The 27,763-nt window shown below is 44.5% G+C and overlaps 1 protein-coding gene across 10 annotated transcripts in view; it reads right to left on the bottom strand.

Moving 5' to 3' along the window:
- Nucleotides 1-26,993, bottom strand: part of EXOC1 (exocyst complex component 1) — a 63,937-nt gene extending 36,944 nt beyond the window's left edge. For 4 of the 10 annotated variants that reach the window (XM_044299342.1, XM_044299369.1, XM_044299361.1 and 1 more), the window contains exons 1-12: nucleotides 26,886-26,993; nucleotides 23,718-23,875; nucleotides 19,775-19,905; nucleotides 18,724-18,883; nucleotides 17,980-18,000; nucleotides 16,322-16,506; nucleotides 15,811-16,038; nucleotides 14,757-14,889; nucleotides 14,564-14,673; nucleotides 10,442-10,495; nucleotides 1,346-1,486; nucleotides 340-445 (exon numbers count right to left, since the gene is read on the bottom strand). In XM_044299342.1, coding sequence (XP_044155277.1) covers nucleotides 340-445; nucleotides 1,346-1,486; nucleotides 10,442-10,495; nucleotides 14,564-14,673; nucleotides 14,757-14,889; nucleotides 15,811-16,038; nucleotides 16,322-16,506; nucleotides 17,980-18,000; nucleotides 18,724-18,883; nucleotides 19,775-19,905; nucleotides 23,718-23,841 — 1,393 coding nt within the window. In that variant the 5' untranslated portion in view covers nucleotides 23,842-23,875; nucleotides 26,886-26,993. The remainder of the gene's footprint in view (nucleotides 1-339; nucleotides 446-1,345; nucleotides 1,487-10,441; nucleotides 10,496-14,563; nucleotides 14,674-14,756; nucleotides 14,890-15,810; nucleotides 16,039-16,321; nucleotides 16,507-17,979; nucleotides 18,001-18,723; nucleotides 18,884-19,774; nucleotides 19,906-23,717; nucleotides 23,876-26,885) is intronic. The other 6 variants (XM_044299378.1, XM_044299387.1, XM_044299399.1 and 3 more) reach the window with 3 other exon arrangements.
- Between the last annotated feature and the right edge of the window lie 770 nt (nucleotides 26,994-27,763).

Genomic DNA, 27,763 nt, shown 5'->3' with positions numbered 1-27,763 from the left:
GCCATACACTGTATAGCGGCTGTGCTCAGCCCCATTCACACCTAGGACATGTGATAGATGAACGTGATGTCACTGTCCTAGGGTAATCTGGGAGAAATCCACGGCGCTCACAGGATTTCCATGGCCTTCTAAAACAGCCGATTGGCAGGGGTCCCGGGTGTTAGACCCCATCTGATCAGATATTGATGACCTATCCAGAGGATAGGTCAGCTGTACAAAAAAAAGTTGGAAAACCTGTTGAATTTTTAGGAAAATTAACACATAAGTGATTACAGACTTTCTAAGTAAACGTGGTCAATCATATAAACTCATGAGATTGACCTGGCCTGAAAAGCTTACCGAACTTCTTTCCTTCCTTAGTAATACTGGTCATCTTGTTTTTAGCCACCTCAAAAAAGTCTCTGATCTCCCGGTCATATAAGCGGACAATATAATCAATGTAGTTCTGAAAACCAGAATACAAGGTCAGTTAGTTAACCCATTTCACTTATATACAGTCAATTATAAGGACCATAAGATTTAGTTTTTTCTTTATTTTTTGCCCAGACCTTGCTGTTTGCTTACACATATATCAGTGTTTAATTTACATTGCAGAGAATTTTCTTTTACACATTAATAATGTGGATAATGTATTAATAAATTAATCTCAAGATCCCACAAATAAATGCTTATTTTTACTCTTTAATTTTAATGTACTGGTAATATTGATTGCAGTATGTAATGGGTTAAAGCAGGCATGCTCAACCTGAGGCCCTCCAGCTGTTCCAAAACTACAACTCCCAGCATGCCCAAACAGCCTACAGCAGGGCATTGTGGGAGCTGTAGTTTTACAACAGCTGGAGGGCCGCAGGTTGAGCATGCCTGGGTTAAAGGACACTGACTGACAGGGCCAGGCAGTGAAAACTTCATCACGCCTGGAACGGTCAAAGTGGAGAGGATGCACAGTTGCAGAGAGAGCAGAGCCTTTAAGTGCAATGGCAACACCACTGTTGCTCCTAGAGGCTCATTTGCACATATAAAAAACTAATTTTTCTCAGAAATGCGTGCACATATGAACATGGGACCAACACAGATGCTTTCAGCTGACAAGTGCACATGTAACAGGTCAGCCAGTGTCATCGGTAGAAGTCCCCGTGGATCTACAGTCACAACAACAGAGGAAATAGCGCCCCAGTTCTGGCAGGTGGAGGTCACACTGATTTCACATTTATCACCTACCCATTGAAAAGATGATAAACGCTTCTGACTCGAATATCCCTTTAAGCTTTTTTATTTTCTATGCTTTTATAGGAGATTGATAAATCTGCACCACATTTCAGAGATGAAGACACTAACCCCAACATACCTTAGTAAGTCCCTCGTATCTGGTATACTCAGTGGTCTTCAGCCACTCCATTAACTTGGCATATCGCAGAAGGTCACGGTGAAAAGGATGGTGGTTGGGTAGTGTCAGCTCTACGGATAATGTGGAGGTCTGATCGTGGCCCTTTTTAAAAACATCAAAAAGAGAATATGATTTTTCATAATCAATGTTATCAATTCCCCTTTTAGACATAGGACATGTGGAATATATGAAAAACTAGCGCACCACAAAAGCTTCATTCCAGCACAAACATTTGCCCATAAACAAGCATTATCCCCAAGGACATTGCTTTATAGGAAGCTATAAAGTAAAGCAAAGAGTAAACACTAATATTAAAGACTGCATCGCCTGATACAAGGCATACTTAACCTCCAGAAAGCTCATGCCTCGTGCCTTATAAATTAGTCAGTGCTTGGTACAATAAGTGGACTTACATTTACATCCATAAGGTGGGATTAAATATGAAATACTCGTCATAGGAATTATGCTTTCTCCATTAATTATGCATCACTGTAGAACAGCTAGATATAGCCTATAACCATCAGATGTAAAGGTTCTTGTCATGCTCTGAACAAGCTTTTTTAACCCCTTAAAGAGGTCCTGTCAATACAAAAAATGCAGTGCAGTCTGCAGGCAGCATGTTATAGAGCAGGAGGAGCTGAGATTGATATATAGTTTTATGGGAAAAGATTTAGGGCAACTTGCAATTTATACATTTAAATCTCCGTTTTTTCAGACATCAGTTGTACACGGGGGAGGTGTTATAAGTTATTGATAGCATTCTCTGTGTAAAGCTGCATTTACACGAGCCATTAATCGACCAGATGATCGGGAACAGTCGTTCCTGACAATCTGCCCATGTGAATCTGCCGCCAATCATCCGATGAAATGCTTTAGTGTGTATACAAAGATAGATGTCAGTCACTGATAACTGTACACAAAGAGGTGTTACCGGTGATTAATAGCATTCTCTGTGTAAGTGTATATACATAGATAACTGTCAGTCACTGATAGTTGTACACAGGGGAGGTGTTATCAGTGATTGATAGCATTCTCTGTGTAATTGTGTATACATAGATGGCTGTCAGTGACTTATAGTTGTACACAGGGGAGGTGTTATCAGTGATTAATAGCATTCTCTGTGTAAGTGTTTGTACAGAGATAGCTCTCAGTCACTGATAGTCGTACATGGGAGGAGTGTTATCAGTGATTGATAACATTCTCTGTGTAAGTGTGTATACAGAGATAGCTGACAGTCACTGATAGCTGCACACAGGGGAGGAGTTATCAGCGATTGATATAATTCTCGGTGAAAGTATGTATACAGAGATAACTGTCAGTCACTGATAGTTGTACACAGGGGAGGTATTATCAGTGATAACATTCTCTGTGTAAGTGTGTATACAGAGATAGCTGACAGTCACTGATAGCTGCACACAGGGGAGGAGTTATCAGCGATTGATATAATTCTCGGTGAAAGTATGTATACAGAGACAACTGTCAGTCACTGATAGTTGTACACAGGGGAGGTATTATCAGTGATAACATTCTCTGTGTAAGTGTGTATACAGAGATAGCTGACAGTCACTGATAGATGCACACAGGGGAGGAGTTATCAGCGATTGATATAATTCTCGGTGAAAGTATGTATACACAGATAACGGCCAGTCACTGATAGCTGTACATGGGAGATGTGTTATCAGTGATTGATAGCTTTCTCTGTGTAAATGTGTATACACAGATAGCTGTCAGTCACTGACAGCTGTACACAGGGAGGTGTTATCAGTGATTGATATCATTCTCTGTGTAAGTGATTTGATTGGTGCAGGTCCACGATCAATAAGGCAGCAGCAACTGTTAATGACCATCACTCCATTCACTAGGGACACTCATGGACCCCTGTTCTTGTGATTAATGGAGGTCCCAGTAGTTGGACTTTAGCTCTGTCCTGGGCCAGGGCCATAGTCCAAAATGTTTTTTCAGCATCTCAGAACTTTGGCTATATTGCTTCTTGATACAACATGGGTATCTAGCGCATACGCAGTGTTCCATTTATACTGCTATATTAGGGCTGGAGGGTTGTGTAAATGGGGAGGCCAACATTCTATATAATACACAAGCAGGTGGCGTGGCTCAGTGGGGGACAATGGCACTGATGAGTAATCTGATTAAGATGATAAAAGTGCTGTTTCCAGCACATTTGCAAAAAGTAGGATAAAGTGACCAGCCTTTGTAAGAAGGGACACATTAGATTACAAAAAACTGTTCATGGGTTGTGCCTGGTATTACAGCTCAGCCCTTATATTCATATCCATATGTTGTATCAGGTCATGGGGCTATCAAAACAGGGGAACTTCAGCCAGGGCAGAGAGAAAATACAAAAATGTTGCTCCCTTTGAAAGCTTTGGTGCCACAATGTAGTATGCGGTTATGTGGAGCTGTGTAACCCTAGACGTGCTGTGCAGCTTCCCCCCGCTGATTACATCAATCCAAGCATTTGTTGTCTTGTGCACTGCAAATTAAAGAGCTGGAGATGACTTTGGTATATAGATTTTTAGAAAATGTGACAGTATAGTTTATCTTGATCAGTGTCCTGTGTAAAAAGCCTCCCAATCAGCACTAGTTTGTCCGCTGATCGAAACTTTAATGGCAGCATAAAAATAATCTTTTGTTGGCAGCACATCTCCATCAGTAATGAGGGAACGTGCTGCCGACAATATGTGAACTGTACGGGGGGGGGGGGGGATCATTTGTCCCCCATTCTGGCCGTGTAAAACCAAGCACTGATCGCCTTGTCTATCGTAAATTGGTTTCTCGTCTGGGGATGAAATTGCCCCCTATAAAAGGACTCTTAGGCATCTTTCACACGGGCGTCATGTTTTTGGCCCGGATAAGATGCAGGTGCATCGCGGGAAAATGCACGATTTTTCCGCGCAAGTGCAAAACATTGTAATGCGTTTTGGTACCCAAACCTGAACTTCGGGTTTGGGTTAGGTGTTGTGTAGATTGTATTATTTCCCCTTAGAACATGGTTATAAGGGAAAATAATAGCATTCTTAATACAGAATGCATAGTACAATAGGGCTGGAGGGGTAAAAAAAATATATATATATAATTTAACTCACCTTAATCTACTTGTTCGCGCAGCCGGCTTCTCTTCTGTCTTCTTCTTTGAGGAATAGGATCTTTGGTGACGTCACTGCGCTCATCACATGGTCCATCACATGATCTTTTACCATGGTGATGGATCATGTGACGGACCATGTGATAAGCGTAGTGATTTTTCCACAGGTCCTTTTCCTACTGCACAGCAAGGATGAAGACAGAAGGGAAGCCGCGCGAACAAGTGGATTAAGGTGAGTTAATTTTTTTATTATTATTTTTTAACCCCTCCAGCACTATTGCACTATGCATTCTGTATTAAGAATGCTATTATTTTCCCTTATAACCATGTTATAAGGGAAAATAATAATGATCGGGTCCCCATCCCGATCGTCTCCCAGCAACAGTGCATGAAAATCGCACCACATCCGCACTTGCTTGCGGATGCTTGCGATTTTCACGCAGCACCATTCACTTCTATGGGGCCTGCGTTGCGTGGAAAACGCACAAAGAGGAGCCATGTGCACAGCCCCATAGAAATGAATGGGTTCGGATTCAGTGCGGGTGCAATGCGTCCACCTCACGCATCGCACCAGCGCGGAAATCTCGCCCGTCTGAAAGAGGCCTTACTTTATTACAGAAGATATCAGCAGCTCCTGAAATTGCACAAAACCATTAAAAACGATATATTCTGCCATTAGTTCATTAAACACAAAGTAATTCCCAGAAGACAAGTCAGGAGGTCACAGACTCGTTTCTATTATTCATCACAATCATAAAAACAATAATGCAGAATGAACAGAGAAAAAAAGGTTACTTTCCTCCTTACGCTCTCATCTAATGCTTCTGGTTAGGAAACTGTGCAGACAAGTGGTTAATATCCTAATAATAGGAACATTATTCAAACCAATATAAAAAAACAGGCATAATGTCGGATTATAGCCGATACAGGACTGGCCTTCATATGGGATCTCTCACTTGGAATCCTCCCCACTACTGATGTGACTATGGCTCCTAAGGCAGAACTGATGCTGAACTGTGGCGTTGGGCATGGATTTAAAATGTCCTTAAAGCCAGGTCCCCTGCCGGTCTTGCTGCTCCAGCGATGTGGACACAACATAAAGTCCATCTCAACATCAATGCTGCAGCAATTTGCAATCTAAGGCTCCTTTCACACGAGCAAGTTTTCCACACGGGTGCGACTCGTGACGTGAACGCACAGCACCCGCACTGAATCCTGACCCATTCACTTCAATAGGTCTGTGCACAGTTTTTTTTTTTCACGCATCAGTTCTGCGTTGTTCTATATTCTGCGTTTTTCATGCAGCCCTGGCCTCTTAGAAATAAATGGGGCTTCAGTAAAAAAGCATTGTATCCGCAAGCAAGTGCGGATGCAATGCGTTTTTCACTGATGGTTGCTAAGAGATGTTGTTTGTAAACCTTCCGTTTTTTATCACGCGTGTGAAAAACGCATCAAAACGCATTGCACTCGCGCGGAAAAAACTGAACAACTGAATGCAATCACAGACAAAACTGACTGAACTTGCTTGCAAACAAGTGCAAGTTTAACTGAATGTATCCGGAGCCAATCTGTCACGTTTGTGTGAAAGAGGCCGAAGTGTTTTATTTGTTTTAATTAAGGTGGCGGAAAAACCCCTTTACGCACCTGCAAACAAGTGCGGGTGAATGCACTTAAGATCCGCTAGTTTGTTCATCATATCTGCACCAAAATGCGAAATTTCGAATTGTGGATTTTGGTGCGGAGTAGATGAGGTTTTGCTGAAGATCTCACCCTTCCATTGAAAAGGGTGAAATCTGCAGCTAAAACCACAAACATAATTCACATGCTGCAGATTTGGAAATCCACGCGGCAAAATCTGCAAAGTGCACATGAGGTTTGAGTACTCTCATACACTTTGCTGGTACTGTAATATGCTGCTGTTTTTCCATGGGAAAAAATTTGCGTATTCCATGTGTGAAGGTGGCCTTAAATTATAACGGTCTGACTGTCCGAAGCCACTACTAGGTAGTAGCTTACTAAACCCATTTACCCAATTTCCCTGGAAAACTCCTTTAAAATCCCTGGGATTTTGATACTGATAGCTGGCACCCTAGCCAATCAGCTGTTCTTTATACACATGGCCTATTTTTAGGATAGGTCATTAATATCGGATTAGTGGAGGCCTAACACCGGGCACCTCTACCATTCAGCTGTTTTGCAGTAGTTCCGGTGCTGCTCCCATTCAGTGCTGCAGTACGCAGTTACATCTACTACAAAATGGATGGAGCACTGGAGCTACTTCAAAACAGCTGATTGGCAGGGGTGTAAGGTGTCGCCAATCTAAGGGTAGGCCATCAATGTAAAAATCCAAGCGAACGCCATTAAGTGTTTGACTATGCAAGAGATATGGAACTCTGCATCTTCTAGACAAGACTTCTATAAAGGTGTATTATAAAATTCTAGTGCTGGACCTAAATATTGGGGCAGATTTACTAATCCGGTTTAAAACCGAAAAAGTGTAAATTTAGACACGACAGGCCTTGTTAAGATCCACCAAATTTATTAGGGTCGCTCAGTTAAGATATACTTAGGGCATGGCTAGACACCTAACTTCACATCAACAATTGGCTGGCTTATTCTGCTCTAAAGTTTTGGGACACGCTGTTGCATTTTAAGTCACACCGCCTTATTTAAGCTGGAAAACCGAAATAAGTGAACTAGGCGCAGTCAATTATTCTCTTTGGTGCATTTGCTTCATAAATAAGTGTAAAACTTGTGTTTCAGACTTTTTAAACACCACTGGAACTAAATTTCTACACTTCCACGTCACTTTCGGAGAAATGAATACGAGCTACCATAGATTTCAGTTTAGGCGCATGGGCTGCCAGATGATGCGCCTAATTTATGACGAAGCCTACGTCTCACGATTAAAGGCTATGGACACCTTTGGGGCAGCTAAAAAATGTATTTTTTCAATTGGTCTTTATTAAAATGTTTCAGCTCTTTTTGAGATACAGGGGTTAAATTTCAGTTTATTTGCACATAGTCTCTTTCTGTTTACTCCAAATCCTGTCATCTAACAGCACATGTGTGGCTCTTATTTCTAATCTCCTGACCTCATAAACACTCATAGTTAAAGGGGTTGTCCAGGTTCAGAGCTGAACCCGGACATACCCTTTTTTCACTCAGACAGCCCCCCTGAGGCTAGCATCGGAGCATCTCATGCTCCGATGCGCTCCCGTGCCCTGCGCTAAATCGCGCAGGGAACAGGCTTTTTTGTTTTCGATAACACTGCCGGGCAGTAACCTCCGCCCGGTAGTGTGTTCGGTGACGTCACCGGCTCTGAGGGGCAGGCTTTAGCTCTGCCCTAGCCGTTTTACTGGCTAGGGCAGAGCTAAATCCCGCCCATCAGTGCCGGTGACGTCACCAGGGTTCCTGTCATCCCCATGGAGAGCCCCAGTATGTCACCGGATCTCCTAAAAATGCCTTTGCCCTGCGCGATTTAGCGCAGGGCAAAGGAGGGCATCGGAGCATGAACTGCTCCGATGCTCATGTCAGGGGGCTGCTGGGGTGAAAATGGAGGTATGTCCTGGTTCAGCTCTGAACCCGGACAACCCCTTTAAACTCTTATCAAACTAATAAGAATATGGTTTAAATGTGCGTTTATGAGCTCCAAGGCCCCTTTCACAGGTGTGAGTTTTCCGCACGGGTGCGATGCGTGACGTGAATGCATTGCACCCGTACTGAATCCTGACCCATTCATTTCAATGGGGCTGTGTACATGAGCAATGTTTTTCACGCATCACTTGTTGCATGAAAATCACAGCATGTTCTATATTCAGCGTTTTTCTTGCATTGCAGTCCCCATAGAAGCGAATGGGGCTGCATTAAAAAAATCGCATTGCATCCACAAGCAAGTGCGGATGCAATGCGATTTTCACGGATGGTTGCTAACGAGATCATAATAAAAAGGGATAAGGCCCATTCACTTTATTATTTTCCATTATAACATGGTTATAATGGAAAATAATAGCATTCTTTAATACAGAATGCTAAGTAAAATGTCCCTTGAGGGTTAAAAAATAATTTAAAAAAACTCACCCCATCCACTTGATCGTGCAGCCATTATTGTCTTCTTTCTTCTTCTTGCAGGACCTGCAAAAGGACCTGTGCTGACGTCACCACGCTAACTACTGAGCGCGGTGACGTCAGCGCAGGTCCTGCTGAATGAAGATATTAGATCCTCCTATCTTCATTCAGCAGGACCTGCGCTGACGTCACCACGCTCACCACGTGGTGAGCGCGTGGACGCGAGCACAGGTCCTTTTGCAGGTCCTGCAAGAAGAAGAAAGAAGACGATAATGGCTGCGCGATCAAGTGGATGAGGGGAGTAATTTTTTTATTATTTTTTTTAACCCTCAAGGGACAATCTGTATTAAAGAATGCTATTATTTTCCATTATAACCATGTTATAATGGAAAATAATAAAATCTACAGAACGCCGAACCCAAACCCGAACTTCAGTGAAGTCCGGGTTCGAGTCTGGGTACCACATTCAGTTTTTTTTATCACGCACGTGCAAAACACACGCTTTGCACTCGAGCGTAAAAAAACTGAACAACGCAATCTCAGACAAAACTGACTCAAAATCCGTGAAGCCCATGTGCAAGGGGCCTTAGGAGATTAGAAATAAGGACTATACATAGCCCTCACATGAAAGTGAAAGTAAGATGCTCACAGCTAGGTAAAGACATTTATTACAAAACCTGCTAAAAAAAATTATAAAGTCCTGTTGAGAAAAATTATTTTTAGGCAAAAATGAGTGAAATGCAATCATAAAAAAGACCCCAAAGGTGTAATTTTTTTCAATTAGTCTATTAAAATATGGAGTCTTTTTCCCTGTATATAGTTGAGATGCTCTAGTAGCAGCCTCTGGATTTTTTGTCTTTTCCATCATCCGAGGAGCTGACAGGCTCCTTAAACAGTCATTATAGCTCTTATCTTACTGATAAGAATGTGGATTAAATAAGTGTTTATGACCTCTCAGTAGTTTAGATATAAGGCGTATTAGATGACCACACAAAGTGAAAGTACCATTCGCACAGCTAGAAAAACAGTTAAACCTTTGTGAGAGAACGGCTCAATATTTTTAATAAAGACCAATTGAAAAAATGATTTTTAGCCCAAAATGAGTAAAATGCAATTATAAAAAATTGCAGCTGAAGGTGTACATAGCCTTTAAGCTCAACCTCCAACAGCACGGGGATATGAAGACAGGCATACCACATGTCAGGCTTGATAAAGCTCACTCTATGTGCCAAATTTTGACATTTTTATTGGAAAATTGTTGAAAGTCGTCTTAACTGCAGTTTTCCACAGATTCCCCCTTGGAAATAAGGTTCTGTTCACATTTGAGCCCAACATTTGGCATAGATGCTGGGAAAAAGCTCCTGGTGTGGATGGCAAACGTATAGTGTTCCATTCAACAGAATAGACCGAACGTTTCTTTACTGTAAAGAAGGCCCAGTCAGCTATGCTTTTCTATGAAGAGGCATCCTGCATTGGAGTCAGCTAGCAATGTACACCCCTGTGTGCCTCTTCAGTGGCATATATCTGAGACTTGTTGGAGGTACACACCAGGCAATACCACTGATGAAAGGCTCATGTGAACAGAGCCCTATCGTTGCCTGATCCTAGCTCTCTCTCAGAGTAGTAGTGTCCAACAGGTCCGGCTTCTGTAGCTGTTACACAATTCCAGATCCTAGAAAACCTGAGCGGCCACATGTGGGTAGTTTTCATGTAGGGAGCAGCTGCACAAAAAGTCCAAATTAATCAATAATCACACTTCAGAAAACTGCAATCCAACAAAAACTTTGTGTTAGTAGAAAGAGGACAAACATTTCCCAATCTCTGTTCCTGAAGCAATCGGCAAAACACAAGAGCATAGCTTTTGGAACCGCACTCCGCGTACTCACTGCCATAGAGAGATAGTAGGACCTGCTATACAAGTGAGGAAACATCTGAGTGAACTAGTGGAAGATAAAACAGAGAAAACCAGCTGAGGCACAGAAAGAGGGAAAAGGAGGGAACAGTTCACTAGAATCTAGAGGGAGAAAGTTACTGACATATGTCACACTGACTTCATGATAAAAAAAAATGATCTGCAAACCATGGATCACTAATGCAGCTGGGATCAGACTATTGTCTGGCTTGCATGCAAGTGATGATGATCTTATAATGTTGTACCCGGTATAAAACCGGATCCATTTATGGCAGCATTGAACTGGCAGCTTGACCAGAAAGACAGCAGTGCAGGGGGTGTAGCTGGGCCTTATATAGGATGAGTTTCTTTAAGAACTAGTTAGCTTGAAATGCGTGAGCTAATCTCTTTTAGTCTGGTCATACATGCGAGATAGCCGTCAGACCAACGCTTGACATCTCTCCCAATCTCCCCATACATATAGATGCTCGGCTTGGCGTGTCAATGGGAGAGAAGGCCAGCCCTGCTAACAAAAGGAATGAGCAGCTGAACCCTATCCTTTTCTCCCCCAACTGTTGGGAAGTCAGGAGGTCCTCATGCACATTAAATATCGGAGGATTCAGGTACAATGTGTAGCTTGCTGCAGACATCACCCCAAATCTGCAGTGATTCCACTGCAAAACCTGCATGCATTAAAGGGAACCCGTCACCTGGATTTTGTGTATACAGCTGAGGACATGGGCTGCTAGATGGCCGCCAGCACATCCGCAATACCCAGTCCGCATAGCTCTGTGTGCTTTTATTGTGTAAAAAAAAAAACGATTTTATATATGTAAATGAGGCTACTAACGTTTCCGGAACCCAGCCACACCCACTGTTAAGGAGCCCAGCACCGCCCTGCATCCTCCGAATCTCCTCCTTACTCCCTGATGTCACAAAGCTAGAGCGCCGTAATCTCGTGATGCGCGAGCTGGAGCATGCGCAGTGTCGGCATAATGTTCCTTCCCTGTGCTGACATCCGCCTCAGGGAAAGAACTAAGCATGCGCTAGCTTGCGCATCATGAGATTACGGCGCTCTAACTTTGTGACGTCGGGGAGCAACGAGGAGATTTGGAGGATGCGGGGCGGTGCTGGGCTCAAAGTCAGAGAACGCTGGAATCATCTCTGAAGCATGGAGGAGACAGGACTCATCTCAGGTTCATTTACATATCTATAAAATCGTTTTTTTGAGACAATAAAAGCACAGAGAGCTTTGGGGACTGGATATTGCGGATGTCCTAGCAGTGATCTAGCAGCCCATGTCCTCAGCTTTATACCCAAAATCAAGGAGACAGGTTCCCTTTAAAAGGGGTTATCCCATGATTAATGTAAAATATGAAAATCAGACGTCATATAGCACATCACGCTCAAACCAGCCCTGTACCTCACATGGATCCAGAGATCTCCCCTTCATTGCTCTGCTAGGTTTATATCAAGCTGGCATATCAAGGCGAGTGTCTTTTCTGCTGCAGCTCAGGTGGGAGTGTCTCAGCTCACCCTATCACAGCTCAGGAGACAGTTGTAGGATGAAACTGAGCATGTGCGGCCATCTCAGTGAGCAGGTCAAATAAATAAAAATTAATTTAAAAAACACAGCAGGTGGCGCTATACAGGTACATTTTATTGAATAACTCAGTGGCTATGCTAAAGTTTTAATTACGTGCAATAACAGAAGTATTCATATCCAGATGCTGGTTTGAAAACTGTTGAATATTTTTTGTTGGACAACCCCTTTAAGTGCAGGATTTGCAGGAGATTGTACTGAGAATTTCACCCCTATAAACTGAAGGGGTGAAATCCGCAGTATTTCCAGCACAGAATAAGTATGCCATATTTCTGCGTGTTGAATTTTTCTGCTACATATGGATGGGGTTTTGAAAACGCCATCCACATAGACCAGGGATGCCCAACCTGCGACCCTCCAGCTGTTGCAAAACTACAACTACCAGCATGTCCGGACAGCCTACAGCCATCAGTCTACAGCAGGGCATGATGGGAGTTGTAGTTTTACAACAGCTGGAGGGCCGCAGGTTGAGCATCCCTGACATAGATAATACTGTTAATCGATGCAGATTTGGGGTGCAGATATCTGCTATGTCTTACCATTGCGATTTTTAAACTTTGAAGCAATTACTGCATTGGAGTGCTTGCTACTTAAAAACAGGCTGCACAACTCAATTTATTTATTTGCTTCTGGATAAAAAAAAAGTTCTTTAGAGCCAGATAAAATATATATTTGAAATAAAATGAAGGGTTAAAAATTCACCATACTTGACCGCTGGATCCCTTGCTGCTCTTATTCTGATCTTGATCTGGTCCCTGCTGCTCTTCACTTTCTGGTGCCATTTTGTCACACTGGCAGCACCAGGATAGGCCCACTCAGCCAATCACAACGTGAGGTGGGTCACCATTATGGCTAGTGATTGGCTAAGAGTGCCTTCCTGGGCGTTTCTGGCTTGTTGAGTTCCCAACTAGTAAGTAAACGCCAGTAGGGACTGGACAAGTCGGCAGTCGGCGGGTAAGAAGGAGTGTATTTTCTGTTGTGGCCCACTATTTTAAATACATTGATTCCCCAAGAAAACCCATATAAAGAGAATCTGTCGCCTCTCCTGACATGTCAGTTTTAGTAACTACTTGCATTCCCCATGTAATAACAATTCTGGAGAATCTATTCTTATGTCTCTATGTTGTGCCATTCCTCTGTTATCTCTACTAGAAGTTATGAATGAATTGCCAGCAGCTTGCAGTAAAGGTCCAGATGGGTGTTACCAGTTGGGGGTGTCCCTGTACAGTCTAACACCAGCAGCACTAATTGGACAAAGTCAGACACACCCACTACTGGTAACACCCAGCAGTACCTTTACTGCAGACTGCTGGCAATTTAATTGAAAACTTATAGCAGGAATAATACAGGAATAGCATAACATGGGGACATGAGAATGGATGCTCCAGAATTATTATTACATGGGGAATGCAAGTAGTTACTAAAACAGACATGTTAGGAGAGGGGGTAAAGTGATAAAGCATGAAAACTTACAGGTCCCAGTGGCTGTGAGCGCAGGGAAAGGTGGGTTACATGATCACCAGCCTGCACTGACCAGAAAGTGAAGGCAGGTCTTTCAGTGATGAGAACCCCTCTAAAAATCTACCCCTGAGAACAAATCTGTCGACCACTAGATGCACAGAGGCTTTCCTCATTTACTTATTCTTACATACAAGGACCTGGCATAATAGTCCAGGCCCGTAACATTATTTAGTGATTTGCAGAAACAAGTGACCAAAACATTAAAGGGATTCTGTCACCTCCCCTAACCCAAAAAACGATTTTAAAGCAGCCATGAAGCACAGCTTACCTTGATTAGGCTGTGCTCTTTTATCTTGTAATCCGTCCAGCAGTTTCTGCAAAAAACGACTTTTATTGATATGCAAATGAGTCCTGAAGGTGCCCAGAGGGGCGTTTTGTTCCTCTTAGAGAGCCCAGTACCGCCCCTCTTACAGTGCCCAGCCCGCCTTCCTTGCACTGTCTATCCGCCCCCAGCCTGCCACAGCCTCTCCTCCCCCTCCCTCACGCCGAACGAACTGTCGCACAGGCGCAGTACCCACTGAGGGCTACGCCTGTGCGATCAGCAGGGGACTGAGGGCAGGAGCTTCATCCTCGTCACTGGGCATGTGCCGAGCCCAGTGACGTCCGATGCTCGCTCTTCCCTGCTGACTGAGGGAAGAGCGAGCATAGGCGGGCTGGGCACTGTAAGAGGGGCGGTACTGGGCTCTCTAAGAGGAACAAAACGCCCCTCTGGGCACATTCAGGACTCATTTGCATATCAATAAAAGTCGTTTTTTGCAGAAACTGCTGGACGGATTACAAGATAAAAGAGCACAGCCTAATCAAGGTAAGCTGTGCTTCATGGCTGCTTTAAAATCGTTTTTTGGGTTAGGGGAGGTGACAGAATCCCTTTAACACTACTAATGGTGAGCAACTTCTGAACCCATCCTGACTATATAGTTTCAAGGAATATAACTTTCCATTCCACCCTTCTACACACGGATATCAGTCAGGAGAGGACTTATAGAGAAGTACCTGCTGGACGAACACATTGTTCAAGTGACTGGCTAGTCTACGAGCGAACTGCTCCCGGAGGTCTCTGAACATCTGCTGCTGTTGCTTCACAGCCTGGAGCATGGAGTGTCCTATGTAAAGTCAAGATGTCAGCTAGTCTCTGCTTAGTCAATACCGATGAAATAATCGTACCGTACATAACATCAAAGTGTACCTGGTTGGAGAGTGACGTTCATACACTGTAGGAGGGCCTCTGCTGCATTTGTGCAGGCCTCAATCCCACGAGATGAAGAAAGATCGGCCTCCTGAAGTGCTTTGATGTGACCCTTAGATAAGTCCATATGGTTCTGAAACACAACACAGACATTTATTAAGAAAATTGCATGTGAGGCACTATAGAAGACCCTCACACAGCAGTTATAATTTCTGAACAGGAAACTGCAGAAGGCAGAGTATGCTACAGTTTCAGCTTGGTCTGTGGGTGAAGGATTCCATAAATTCCCAAACATTGTCCATCTGGTCACTGCTGTACAATACTGAAGAACAAATCCTATGCAAAATACATGGCTTCATGAGACTATCAGAAGCAAAAATAAATATTTGAAAGCTATGGTCACGTTTGACATGGGAAAAATTATTTTTACGTACTGTATGTAAGTAGTTACATATAGTAAAAAAACATCAATCTTCGTTAGTTTGCAGAATGATTTTCAGTTTGTAACGTGCTCCAAGTTTTCTAATGAGGGTCTCTTCCTCTCAGCAATACATGCTGGATCTGTGTGTCCAGGATGCTGATGTCTTCCCCTGTAAAGTGACCTGCGTGTGCTTTCCTCCTTATCTACAGCCTGCATGAGCTGACCTTCTTAGATCCTCTCCACAAAAACCTGCCACATAGCAGTAGAGGTTGTTGTCCTGTATCTCTAACAATGAAAGAAGCAAGAGAAGAGAGACCCTCAGAAACCAAAGCACCAACCGCTAGGTGAAGGACTTACACACACTCTTCTGAAGCAAAAAGGTAGAAAAAAAAGAATGTGGGCCAGATCTCACCAATCTGATGCTTATCCTATGGCTAGGGGATAAGTGTCTGCTATGCGGACAACCCCTTTATTGAAGGTTACATTTAGATAGTTGCTTAATTTTGCATTTTGGAAGTAAAAACAATAAAAAAGTATCATATGAAAGGTGTCTGTCCATAACCATTAATTAGGCAAACAAAAGCTTGCATGTAACATACCCAACAAACAGAAGCACTGTCCATCATTACTTACAACAAGAAACTCAATTTCCCCCAGCAGGGTCTCACTATTGGCTTTGCTGAGTTCAATGAGGTGGTTGCTTTCAGAAATATGATCCATCTGCTCCTTCACACTCTGAAGCATCTCCTCATAGCTGCTCAACTTCCCTTCAATCTGGTCCACCTCCTTCAGAGCCTCATCCAGCAGCTTCATCAGGATGTTCACTTGTTTCTCCGAGGCCATAATTGACTGGATATTTGCCTGGAAAGAGAGAATTGCATGAACCTTTACAGCCGTTAGCCTTCGATAGGAAAACCAAGTCATATGATAGTGCAGTATGGCATCCAATAAAGCATAAATGGAGATCCCATCCATAAACACTGCTCCAGCTCCAATGGCACCAGGTATGTATATGATAAAGTCTTGTTTTTTTTGCCCCAGTCCACAGGAACAGATATACACCTCATAGGATGGACCAAAGGAGCCAGTCATTTCCATATACAGCACACTTCCATCTTTGGTATTTCTTAATCATGTGTCCTACCCCATCCAGAACCTGAAGCTCCCTGGATAACTTTTCTGCAAAGGCTTCTGCATTGGAAATGGCATATTCACAGCCCTCCATCATGAATTCAATGTCCTGCTTCTCGCGTGTATTCAGCTCCTGGTACTCGGCTGCCTCCTCTTCTCCCCCAGCCACGCTCTGATTCTCTCCACTGGGAACAGATTCTTCAAATATCCAAAGAAAAAATAATAAATGAGGAAAACACTAAAGAAAGTATACACAGCACACTGGCAATGGCTTTTTGATGGTCACTACAATGTGCTCAGAGGGGTTGTCCAGGACTTCAGATATTGATGGCCTATCCTCAGGACCTCAGGATCAGCACCTCCACCATTCAGCTTTGGGCAGCTACAGTGCAGGAAACTATACATTGTGCAGAAGACTGCCGTACCCCAGAGCTTCTGCTTCTAGCTCCGTACACTGTATAGTCCAGAACATCTGATCAGTGAGGGTGCTGAGGGATATGGATAATCTATCCAAAATAATTTTTGAATTTTTTTTCTTTTCTGTCAATCTCCAAAAAAAGAGAAATACAGAAATAGAATAATATTTCCTATAAACTGTGTGCCCTTTTTGCCTGAATTGACAGAGTAAAATAAGCCACTGAAATCCCTCTTAAAGGGATTGTCCAGTTTAGAAAACCCATTTCCATATACCCTATTTGGGAATTCTGAGGTAACAGAGGGGGCTCCGTTTAGAATCCTCACCTCTTGGCCAGAATGAAGAGCATCTCTTGCTCTGGAGGATCTGTCCTGTCCTGCTACACACATACAACCCATTGATTTGAATAGGAAGTGTGTGTAATGCTTACATTACCCTGTTGGGGCACTGCAGGGATATTGAACACTTTCTTCTAGATTGCCACACCGATAACACCTGATCAGTTGAGGTCCAGCAGGAGGATAGTGTGGGTTATGCTTATTTCAAAGACCCTTCTAACAAGCAGTAAATGTCAGAAGTGGAGAACCCCTCTTAAACCGTGCATCATATCCTCAGGATAGGCCCTCCTGACAGCCTGCACCCCTGCCAATCGGCTGTTCTGCTTTAGCGCAGCTCTGTCCATTGCGTAGCGGACACAGCTGGTTACTACAGCACAGCTCCCATTGAACAGTAGGTTTGAGGACATGTAGGCATCTCTGCAACATTCATCCATCTGTATTTTTTCAATGTAATAAAAAAAAAAAAAAAGATGACAATGCACAAAAAATATTTTCCATGTTTCTAAGAATAACACTCCAGGTTTTGCAATCACCTTCGCCATAGTAGATGCTTCTATCTACAAGTAGCCCTATGTGTTCCTACTAGAAGAAGCTATAAGGAGAGCGCAGACTTTATGAAAAGCGGCTTTCCCCTGAACTGCTACTATAATATGTCAAACGTATAGAAAGCCAACAAAACAGACCCTCTATTCTTCCTACTGTCAAAAATACCACCTGTATACTCTTTACGACACTGGGGAGGGCAACTACTGGGCGTGCGATTTCCTTCCGCCTGCTCTCCTATACAAGATGCATCTCCCACATACTGTATGCTAGATATACATTTATTATATTAGTTTTAGAGGATTGCTGTATAGGTTCAGGAAATACCAGAAACAGAAAAAAAAAAAAAAGGTAGAGAAAAGTCAGATCACCCACCTTCAGCAACTTTAGGCAGTTCTGCAGGGTAATAAGGAAGGGAAAAGAAGAGCAGAGGATAGTAAGCAAAGGAGTATTATAGCGAGACAGCCGCAGACTGAATTACATCCATTGGAAAACAGCGGTATTTATGAAACAACTAAAAACATAGAAAAACTGAATTATTTACAGGCAAACTCATTCTTCTCACTACACAATATCATCAGCTTACGCCATATGCCGGTAGCTCTGTGCATGCCTGATAATACTGGGATACTACACTTCTCTTATCCATGACCTGGGGCTACAGCAGCTGGGCGCTCAGTGCGGGAGTCCCAAATTGGAGGCCGATGCCTACATACATCCAGCTCTCAGAAGATAAGTTCCATTTTTGAGCAGCGATTCTAAGGGGGACATTCACACAGCGGCTTTTTAAGCAGAATTTTGGTGCGCCAAAGTTTCACAGAAAACCCGCCGGTGGCCGCTTCCTCTCTACCTCCCATACATCTCAATGGGAGGCAGCACTGATGATCGCGGAGTGGCGGCATTAAAGCCACGGCCGCAGCTTTAGCCACCGCTGCCTCCCATTGAGATGTATGGGAGGCAGAGAGGACGCAGCAGTCGGCGGGTTTTAAACAAAATTTTGGCGTGGCTGTCTGCACCAAAATTCCGCTTAAAAAGCTGCCACGTAAACGTCCCCTTACATGACAGAAGGCTCACCAATAGAGTTCTGCATACACAGCTGAACTAGCCCTTAGTACATACCTTCCAAAAGCTGGGAGCTGACATTTGCAAAGTCGATTTTTTTCCTCAAATATCGCTGGTTCAGCTTCCAGAGGCAGGAAATAAAGGCGTTCTTTTCAGCAGGGCTGCTGGCAACCCACTTGTAGATTTTGTCAAAATGGAGATCAAAATCTGGACTTTCCTGTAACACAATTGATTCAAGTCAGTCTGACGTCAATGCAGTGGGCCTCTACTAGTACCTGCTTGCACTAATAGCTGCTTAAAGTTCAGGATTAGAAAAAAGGTTCTTTTTTTACCCAGAAACAGTGCCTTTCCTGCCCATGGGTTGTGTCCAGTATGACCGTTCAGCACCATTCATTTTAAATGGAGATGATGTGCCAGTGCATTATGCCAGTGTTATGCAATACATTCCAGAACTGTAAGGGTTACATAGCATCATAAATCAATATAATGCTATGTGAATCCCATCAGTGCTGGGAGGTCAGGACGGGTGCTATGATGCGGACTCGCTGCGGGAGGAACGCTCGTCTGCAAGGGGCGTTGACCCTCCAGAAAATGCGACCTACTAGGCCACAGAGCAAGGGCCTCGTGTACAGGAGGGCCGACCAGAAGAGCTTCCGGTTGGACGCCGATGCAGGGAGCGGAGTGCCAAACAGAGGCGGCCGGAACGGTGAAAGGCCGCTGGCGCCCAAGAAGGTCAGCGCCTGCCCGGAACACACTGTTTACAGGGCCTGGGGGAAGACGATGGGCTGGGGAGAGTGATTACAAAAAGGCAGCACATCAGTAAAAAATGAAGAATATGCTTTTATTCACCCACGTGGATACACAACATTTCGGCTCAACACTAGACAGCTATGTCACAGAGAGCTTGGCTTAGTTAGAAATGGAAGCCATGATGCTACTGAGATGTACTTCCATTACATAAAATGAGAAATAAAAGTGTGCCCACACAACCCTATGGGGCTGCTGCCGTACAGATTTATTCTATGTCAAATATTAGCTCAGTAACAGGAAAAGTGGCTGGGAATAGTTTTAGGGGAGAATCGAATCAATATCATTACACACAACTTACTTTAAGGGCATCTTTGGCGTCCACTGTAGACAGGTCCTTGAGTAACCATGAGGTCTGTGTTTTGTAGAAGTCCCCCTTATCAGATTTCTTCACCTTCACCACTCTGACGTGGGCAGGCCTTTCTGTCGTCACTGTAAGAGGAGAGCGGCTTCATTAGTTGCCTTCATAGAAGACATTACAACACAACGTCAGGGCAAGAAAGGGACACCGCCACCACAGTTTGTCAATCATGTATTAACAACTAATATGTGAATATTCTAAGTATTTTATTTTATTAAAAACAAAACACAGATTGATGGTTTTCTCATATATATTTTTTTGAAGTCACTCCATGTATTCTACTTCCTGTCCTGGATCTTTAACTTCCTCCTTTGTTTGGACTTTTAACACGAATACTGTCTTGCTTAAAAGGGTTTTCCAAGACTTTATTACTGACTACCTATTCTCTAGACAGGTCATCAGTATATGATTGGTGGGGGTCCGACCCCCCAGACCCCCGCCGATCAGCTGTTTGAGAAGGCACCAGCACAGTGGCTTTCTCCAAGCTTACCAAGCACAGTGCCGTACTTTATATAGCGGCAGCCCTTGGTATCGCAGCTCAGGCCATTCACTTTTTTGGGGCTGAGCTGCTCCTAGGCCACGTGACCGATGAACGTGTCATCACTGGCCTCGGAAAATCTGAGAGAAGGCTGCTGCCTTCTGGAACAGCTGATCGGCGGGGGTCCCAGGTGTCGGACCCCCGCTCCCCAGCATCCCCGCTAGCATCACGGTCACTAGGGAGGCCCATTCCCATTGCAGCCTGCCATGAGCTGTCCCCCCCCACCCCAGTTTTGATCCAGGCATCAGAAGCGACACAGGTGCCAGGGAAAGTATATCCTGTATAAGGTGTCCAGGCATTTTGGGGGGCATTACAGGGGTTGGATAACCCCTTTAAAGTCTTGGAAAACCCCTTTAACTCTCTCATTCAGACCATTCACAGTGATCAACAGAGCCGCCCTAGATTAGTGCAAAACACATTACACTAATCAAGGCAGTTGAGCTGTCATATTGTCATCCCTATTCTACACCTACTATGACCATAAGGATTAGCTTTCAGATATTATCATCCTCCTCTTACAGTGTAATGGGCAGTGGGTGTGAATCCACTGCAGCAACTAATCGATTTGAGTCCCTGATTAGTTGGCAGCTGATCCACTGGGGTCCAAAACACCAGTGCAGGGCAGTGAGGGGTCATGAAATAGGCAGTGGTCAGTGCCGACAGCATATGTGCAAATCCGTGAAACACTGTGTGCTGTCCACATCCGCATGTCTGTTCCACGGCACCTGCAAAAATATAGAACATATCCTATTCTTGTCCGCATTACAGACAAGGATCGGACTGTTCTATTATAGGTTGGACATTCCACAAAAGCCCTAAGAGCTGGGGAGCATCCATGCCCTAGAAGTGCAGGCCGCAGACTCTGGAAGCCGCGTGGAGGGCAAGTGGAGGGCAAGTGGCTCCAGGCCACCAGCACAGCATGGACAATGGGGTATTATGATTATATATTTTTTTTTAAGTGACATGGTGCGCTTGCATGCCTGAAGAAGCGGTGGACGCGGGTCACTACTGCAACACACAGCAGCAATAAACTGACAATACCAATCTATATAGGAGGTCTAATCGTTTGTGCTCACTGATACAGAAGGACATTAGCTTATATTTTATTTTCAATGGTAAAACAAAAAGGAAAGAAAAACTGCCAAAAAAAATAAAAAAAATGTTTTCTATAAATATTGAGTTTTAAAAATGACCCCTTTCTGATGGAAGCATCCATTCAAGGAGAGAAATACCATGAGGACAGAGCCTAGCAAAATGTGAGCAAGTGGCACACTGATATAAGTTGGATGGTCTATAAACCATAGGGTCCCTAGGCAAGCGTCAGAAGCTGTGGGCAACCTGTCAGACAGCATGACCGGCTGAAGGCTGATGTTTAGACAAGGTCTTCTCAAATTATCTCTACTGAGGACTCACTGACCAGAACATGGTGATGACGGACATGGACTCATCTCCATGCCAAAATAAAACTCAGCAGTGCTTATCCTTAGACTGACTTGCCATGTATCAGCAAAAATGACTACAACCTGTTCAAGAGAAAGAGCTGACAATCTTCCGTATGAAACCGCAGTCTTACAGAGGTACAGTACGGCTCTATAGTCCTCTGTTAGTGTGGGGCCACTGCTCTGTACAATTCGGAGATTGCATGTACCCATAAGGGTCCATTCACACGTCCGCAAAATGGGTCTGCATCTATTCCGCAATTTTGCGGAACAGGTGCGGACCCATTAATTTTCAATGGGGCCGGAATGTGCTGTCCGCATTTGCGGATCCGGACTTCCGTTCTGCAAAAAAATAGAACATGTCCTATTCTTGTCCACAACTGCAGACAAGAAAAGGCATTTTCTATGAGAGTGACGGCGATGTGCAGTTCGTTCACAAAACACACACGGACGTGTGAATGGACCCTAATACTGTAGAGTAGTGTGCATGAGTCCTAAGCTGCCATTGTAAGCACTGTACAAATGCAGGGAACCCGACATCCCTTCAGCTGTCCTGCGGTTTTGTCGGATCAATCACTCAGCTGACACGTGAATTCACACATAGCAGTTCATGTGCAGTTAAAACCAAATCTGAGAAACACAGAACTGCTATGCGGTAACTGGCCACAACGTTTTTAAATGTAAATGACATTTATTTTACATGTTTCACCAGTAAAACCCAAGAAGCCATATAACGCATCGTGGTGCCAAGATGGTTTCTAACCGTACTTCAAAGGCTTCATGTGAGCACTCCCTTAGGGCTAATGCACGCGGCCGTAGCCATTTTACGGTCCGCAAATTGCAGATCTGCAAAAACACAGATACTGGCCGTGCGCGTTCCACATTTTGCGGGACGGAACATCCAGCCCATAACAGAACAGTCCTATCCTTGTCCGTAATGCAGACAAGAATAGGACATGTTCTTTATTTTTGCGGATGTAACGGAACAGACAAACGGGTGCGCTGTCTGTATCTTTTGCGGCCCTATTATTAACAAAAATTAAATAAAGTGTGTGTGAAGAAGGCCTGATAAATGTGTGCAGAGGCGAAACTATAATTCATGGGGCCCCCACCACCTAGTGTAAGAAAATTACACAAAACAGCATATGTAGCAATAATTAAAGGTATGTATAATAGCGCCACATAACAGAAAACCCACAATATAGCAAAAAGAAGCCGTAATGTTCTTGCAACCGACTGGGCCCCCTCAACCCCCGGGCCCCATGGCAAGTGCTGTGGCTGAACTACTCCACATGGAGACAAGTGAAACAATATCACTATGTGCCCAAAATGTAAACGAAACTATGATAATTACTAAAGGCATAGTAAGCTGTGAAAGGACCACAGCACGCACCAGAGCTCCTGTGAGTGACGTGGCTTCATCAAACAGCGGATCGGGGGGGGGGGGGGGCAGGAGTCAGAGCACCCCTGATCCGATATAGATGACTTTTCCCAAGGATAGGCCATTAAAGGGGTTGTCTCATCTCAGGCAATGAGTGCATATTGCTAGTATATGCCCCCACTGTCTGATAGGTGTGGGTCCCAGCGAGAACGGAGCCCCAAAAGTAATGAAGAGCGTACTGCACATGCACAGCCGCCCCCCATTCATTTCTATGGGGCCGTCGAAAATAGCTGAGCGCTGGTTTGGCTATTTCCATCAGTCCCATAGAAGTGAATGGGAGCGGTGGCCGGTCATACGCGGTGCGCTCCCATTCAGCCACCAATTTGCGCGGGTCCATTTAAGACAATGGGGGTATATCCTAGCAATATGCCCCCATTGTCTGAGATGAGACAACCCCTTTAATATTGAAATCCCAGGTAACCCCTTTAACTCCTTTAGCTTGAGGTTCTTAAGCAGATAACTTACCAGTGGCACAGAGGAAGCAGTTTTTCTTCTTCTTCCCAGCCTTGCAGACATTAACAATACTCAGAAGACGCTCATCATTGGGAGTAAATATGTCCCTCTGCAGGGCGTGCTTTATGGCGGTCATCTTCCTGGAGTGGAATTCACATCTACGTCACACCCTAGAATGAGAGCAGGGTCTGAATACACTGCAGGTAATTTACTTAATGGCCAAAATTAGAACCCAAAATGAATGAGTCTATAAAAATGTTAGTCCATTAATATGCCTCTGGGGATGAAGGGGAATGGAGAGGAAGAACGGAGAAATGGGGCCGTGGTGAACCAGACAAGCTGTGGCAGCAGCTGTGGAATTGTCCCATTTGTTAAAGGGGTTTCCCGACACTTCACTACTGAAGGCCTATGGGATGGGGTCTGACTCCCAGCACCTCCACCGAACACTTGTTTCTATCCTGAGGATAGGCCATCACTATGAAAGTCCCAGAAAACCAGGGCACTCTTTTGGCATACATCTGGCCATTAAAGGCGCTGTCCAGGACCAGTCTTCGCTTGACGTCCGTGAAAAATCTGTTTGTGTTTCATCCGTGAATATGTCCATGAAGAATCTGTGTTTGGTCCTGGTCTATGTTTTTTGCCCTCCGTGTGTCATCCATTTTCCATGGACACTGCTCAGCTGAAAATTTATTTCCAGAGTATCTTCTATCAGTGGTCAGTAAAAAACGGATCAAATACGGATGCCATCTGTGTTGTGTCAGTGATTTTACACTGACCCATAGACTTTAATGTCACGAACCAAAGTAGTGCAGATCTCCGTGACTTTTTCACTGACCTGTGGTCAGTAAAAAATATACTGATGTGTGGACAGACATTAAAAAATAAATAAATCACTGGGTAAGGGTCTATTAACACGTCCGCAATTCTGTTCCACATTTTGCGGAACGGAATTGCGGACCCATTCATTTTTATGGGGCCGCACGATGTGCTGCCCGGATCCGCACTTCCGGGTCCGCAATTCTGTTCCCGAAAAAAAATGGAACATGTCCTATTCTTGTCCGCAATTGCAGACAAGAATAGGCATTTTCTATTAAGTACCGGCGATGTGCGGTCCGCAAAATGCAGAACGCACATTGCCACTGTCCGTGATGTAGACTTAAACACGTCTATTGAAGTCTGTGAATCTGTTGGACGGCATCCGTACCTGGTACGTTTTTCACTGATAGGAGATGCTCTGGAAATGGATTTTCAGCCTAGCAGCGTTCGTGGAATACAGATGACACACAGAGGGCAAAAAATGGACACACGGTGCAAACACTGATTCTCCACGGATGAAACACAGATTTTTTTCAGGGATGTCAAATAACACAGAAATCTGAACGAGGCCTAAGTGCGTAGAGTGAGCCTGAGGATTAAGGCTACTTTCACACTAGCGTTTCTTTTTTTCTGGTATTGAGATCCGTCATAAGATCTCAATACCGGAGAAAAACGCTTCCGTTTTGTCCCCATTCATTGTCATTGCTCCAAAAAGCATTCCGTTCCATTCGGGTGCGTTCCCATTCCGTCAAGGGATGCAGAATAAAATGGATCCGGCATGACCTACAAATGCAAGTCAATGGGGATGGATACGTTTTCTCTGACACAATATAAAATGGATCCGTCCCCCATTGACTTTCATGATCCATCCTTGCTATCTTAAAGATAATACAACCGGATCCATTCATAACGGATGCAGACGGTTGTATTATCAGTAACGGAAGCGTTTTTGCTGAACCCTGCCGGATCCAGTAAAAACACTAGTGTGAAAGTAGCCTTCTATTACCAGCTCGATGTCATGCGGCTTCATGTTAGTGGCCATATTATGAAGTCCGGCCGTCCAGTGACCAGCTCGCTCACTATCACAGGCATCTAGGACGCAGCTATTTAGGCTTCATGCACAGTTCATCTGTCTGCAAACAGATAGCACACTGACCCCCACTCATCTCTGGAAGGCCATGCGCATCTGGGGATCTGTGTGGCCGTTCTACAAATGATAAAACTATAGAACATAATCCTGTGACCAAGAATAGTCATTTCTATTTATGTAAGTGAGAAAAATGGGGGCTGTACAAGGAAGGCGGACATGTTCTCCGGATTTGCGGACTGAAATACTTATGCATGTCTTAGGCCTCTTGCACACGAACGTGTGCACCCCGTGGTTGTGCTGTGGGCCGCAATGCGCGAACACCGTCCGTGGGGCAGCTGCAGCGGACCCATTAAATTTAATGGGTCTGCGATCCGGCCGTTCCGCAAAAAGAAAGGACATGTTCTATCTTTTTGTGGAATGGAAGTACGGGACGAAACCCCACGGAAGCACTCCGTAGTAGTTCCATTCCGTGCTTTCGTTCCGCACCCATTCAAGTGAATGCCCACGGAACAGCACCCGTGTATTGCGGATCCGCAAATGCGGTCCGCAATCCGGCAACGGGGTGCACTTGTTCGTGTGCAGGAGGCCTTAGGCTCATTAGACCAGGACTTGTCACGCTAAGGGTACTTTCACACTATAGTTGTTAGAACACTTGGTACCGGATCCGGCATTAATACATTTCAAGGTAAGTGCGGTAGTGTTCTGGAATTTTAGCTGTAAAAAATACCGTACAAGGGACGGAACGGAAGACGTCCTGATGCACACTGAACGGATTGCTTTCCATTCAGAATGGATTGGGACAAAACAGAAGCGTTTTTTTCCGATATTGAGACCCTTTATCGGATTTCAATACCGGAAAAGAATAACGCTAGTGTGAAAGTACCCTAATACAAACTGGTAAATGTGGCCGTGGGAACAAGGGTTTAGCCTGTGTGTGGTTTCGGCTTGTCCCCCATCACACTGCACAGGGGGGGGGGACTTATGGAGCGACTACAGTATATCTATATACACACACTAAGTCTTTTGGAGCCTGCAGTCCAGCGGCCAGGTCCTGTCAGTGGGGGGCAGGGTGCTGTCACTACAGGCGGACATCCTGCTCCAGTAAGGCTACATATACTGAGCAGTAGGGGGGCTACATCTGAATGTTGGCGATGAGCCCCCGGGATCTGCACACAAGGCCCAACGAGTATAACCAGGACAAGCCCGGCCACACAGCACAGCCTCCCGCCATGTTCCCACAAACAAGCAGAAAGCAGAGCCGCCCGGACACTCACCGGAGAGCACCAGCGTCCACCGCGCTCTCTTCACTGCTTTCCTGCCGCTCCCAGTCACCAGGGCCGGGGAAGGGAGGACACCGTCACTGGACTACACCTCCCAGAAAGCCATTGCGAGAGGAAGAAAACAGTCAAACCCATAAAACTTTATTCATACAGGCAGCGGGCAGACAGCGCCTCGGAGGAGTGATGTACAGTATATTCCTCATAGTTGTTACCACATCAAAAACGTATGGAGGTACTTTCAACCATAGTGGATGTTTTACAGTGACACCTGAGGAGGGATACTGAGCACAAGGCTGATTATAACCGGATCCATCAGGTTACTGTCCGGGGCGGATTTATCAAAAGTGGTGTAAAGGAAAAATGGCTTAGTTGCCCATAGCAACCAATCAGATTCCACCTTTCATTTTCCTATGGAGCTGTGAAGAAATGAAAGGAGGAATCTGATTGGCTTTGCTGGGCAACTAAGCCAGTTCTACTTTACACCAGTTTTGATAGAGCTCCCCCTATGAACAGCCATATAGTTTAGGTTAATCTTGGCAGCAAAAATAATAGGGCTTCCCTCATTTATGAAAACTGTAAAAAAAAAAAAAAAACTGCTGCTTACAGCAACCAATCAGTGCTCAGTTTTTATTCTCAAACTGCTCTGGTAAAATGAAAGCTGTGCTGTGATTGGTTGCTATAGGCAGCAGAGTTCTGGTATGGTACCAGGGGGAGTGTAATGGCGCACTATCCTGGTGCCACATACTGTTAGCGCTCATGCACTGAGCAGAAGATGCTCCAGCTTTTCAGAAACCTGGGAAGTCTCCAATTTTTCGAAGAGGCTCCAGGGGGCATAGAACTAAAATACTGGAACCCGATGACTCAAATTGTGC

The sequence above is a fragment of the Bufo gargarizans genome, chromosome 1 (assembly GCF_014858855.1).
Source record: "Bufo gargarizans isolate SCDJY-AF-19 chromosome 1, ASM1485885v1, whole genome shotgun sequence".
NCBI classification, from domain to species: Eukaryota; Metazoa; Chordata; class Amphibia; order Anura; family Bufonidae; genus Bufo; species Bufo gargarizans.
Note: the sequence above shows the minus strand (reverse complement) of the source record. Positions and strands in the feature narration are given on the sequence as shown.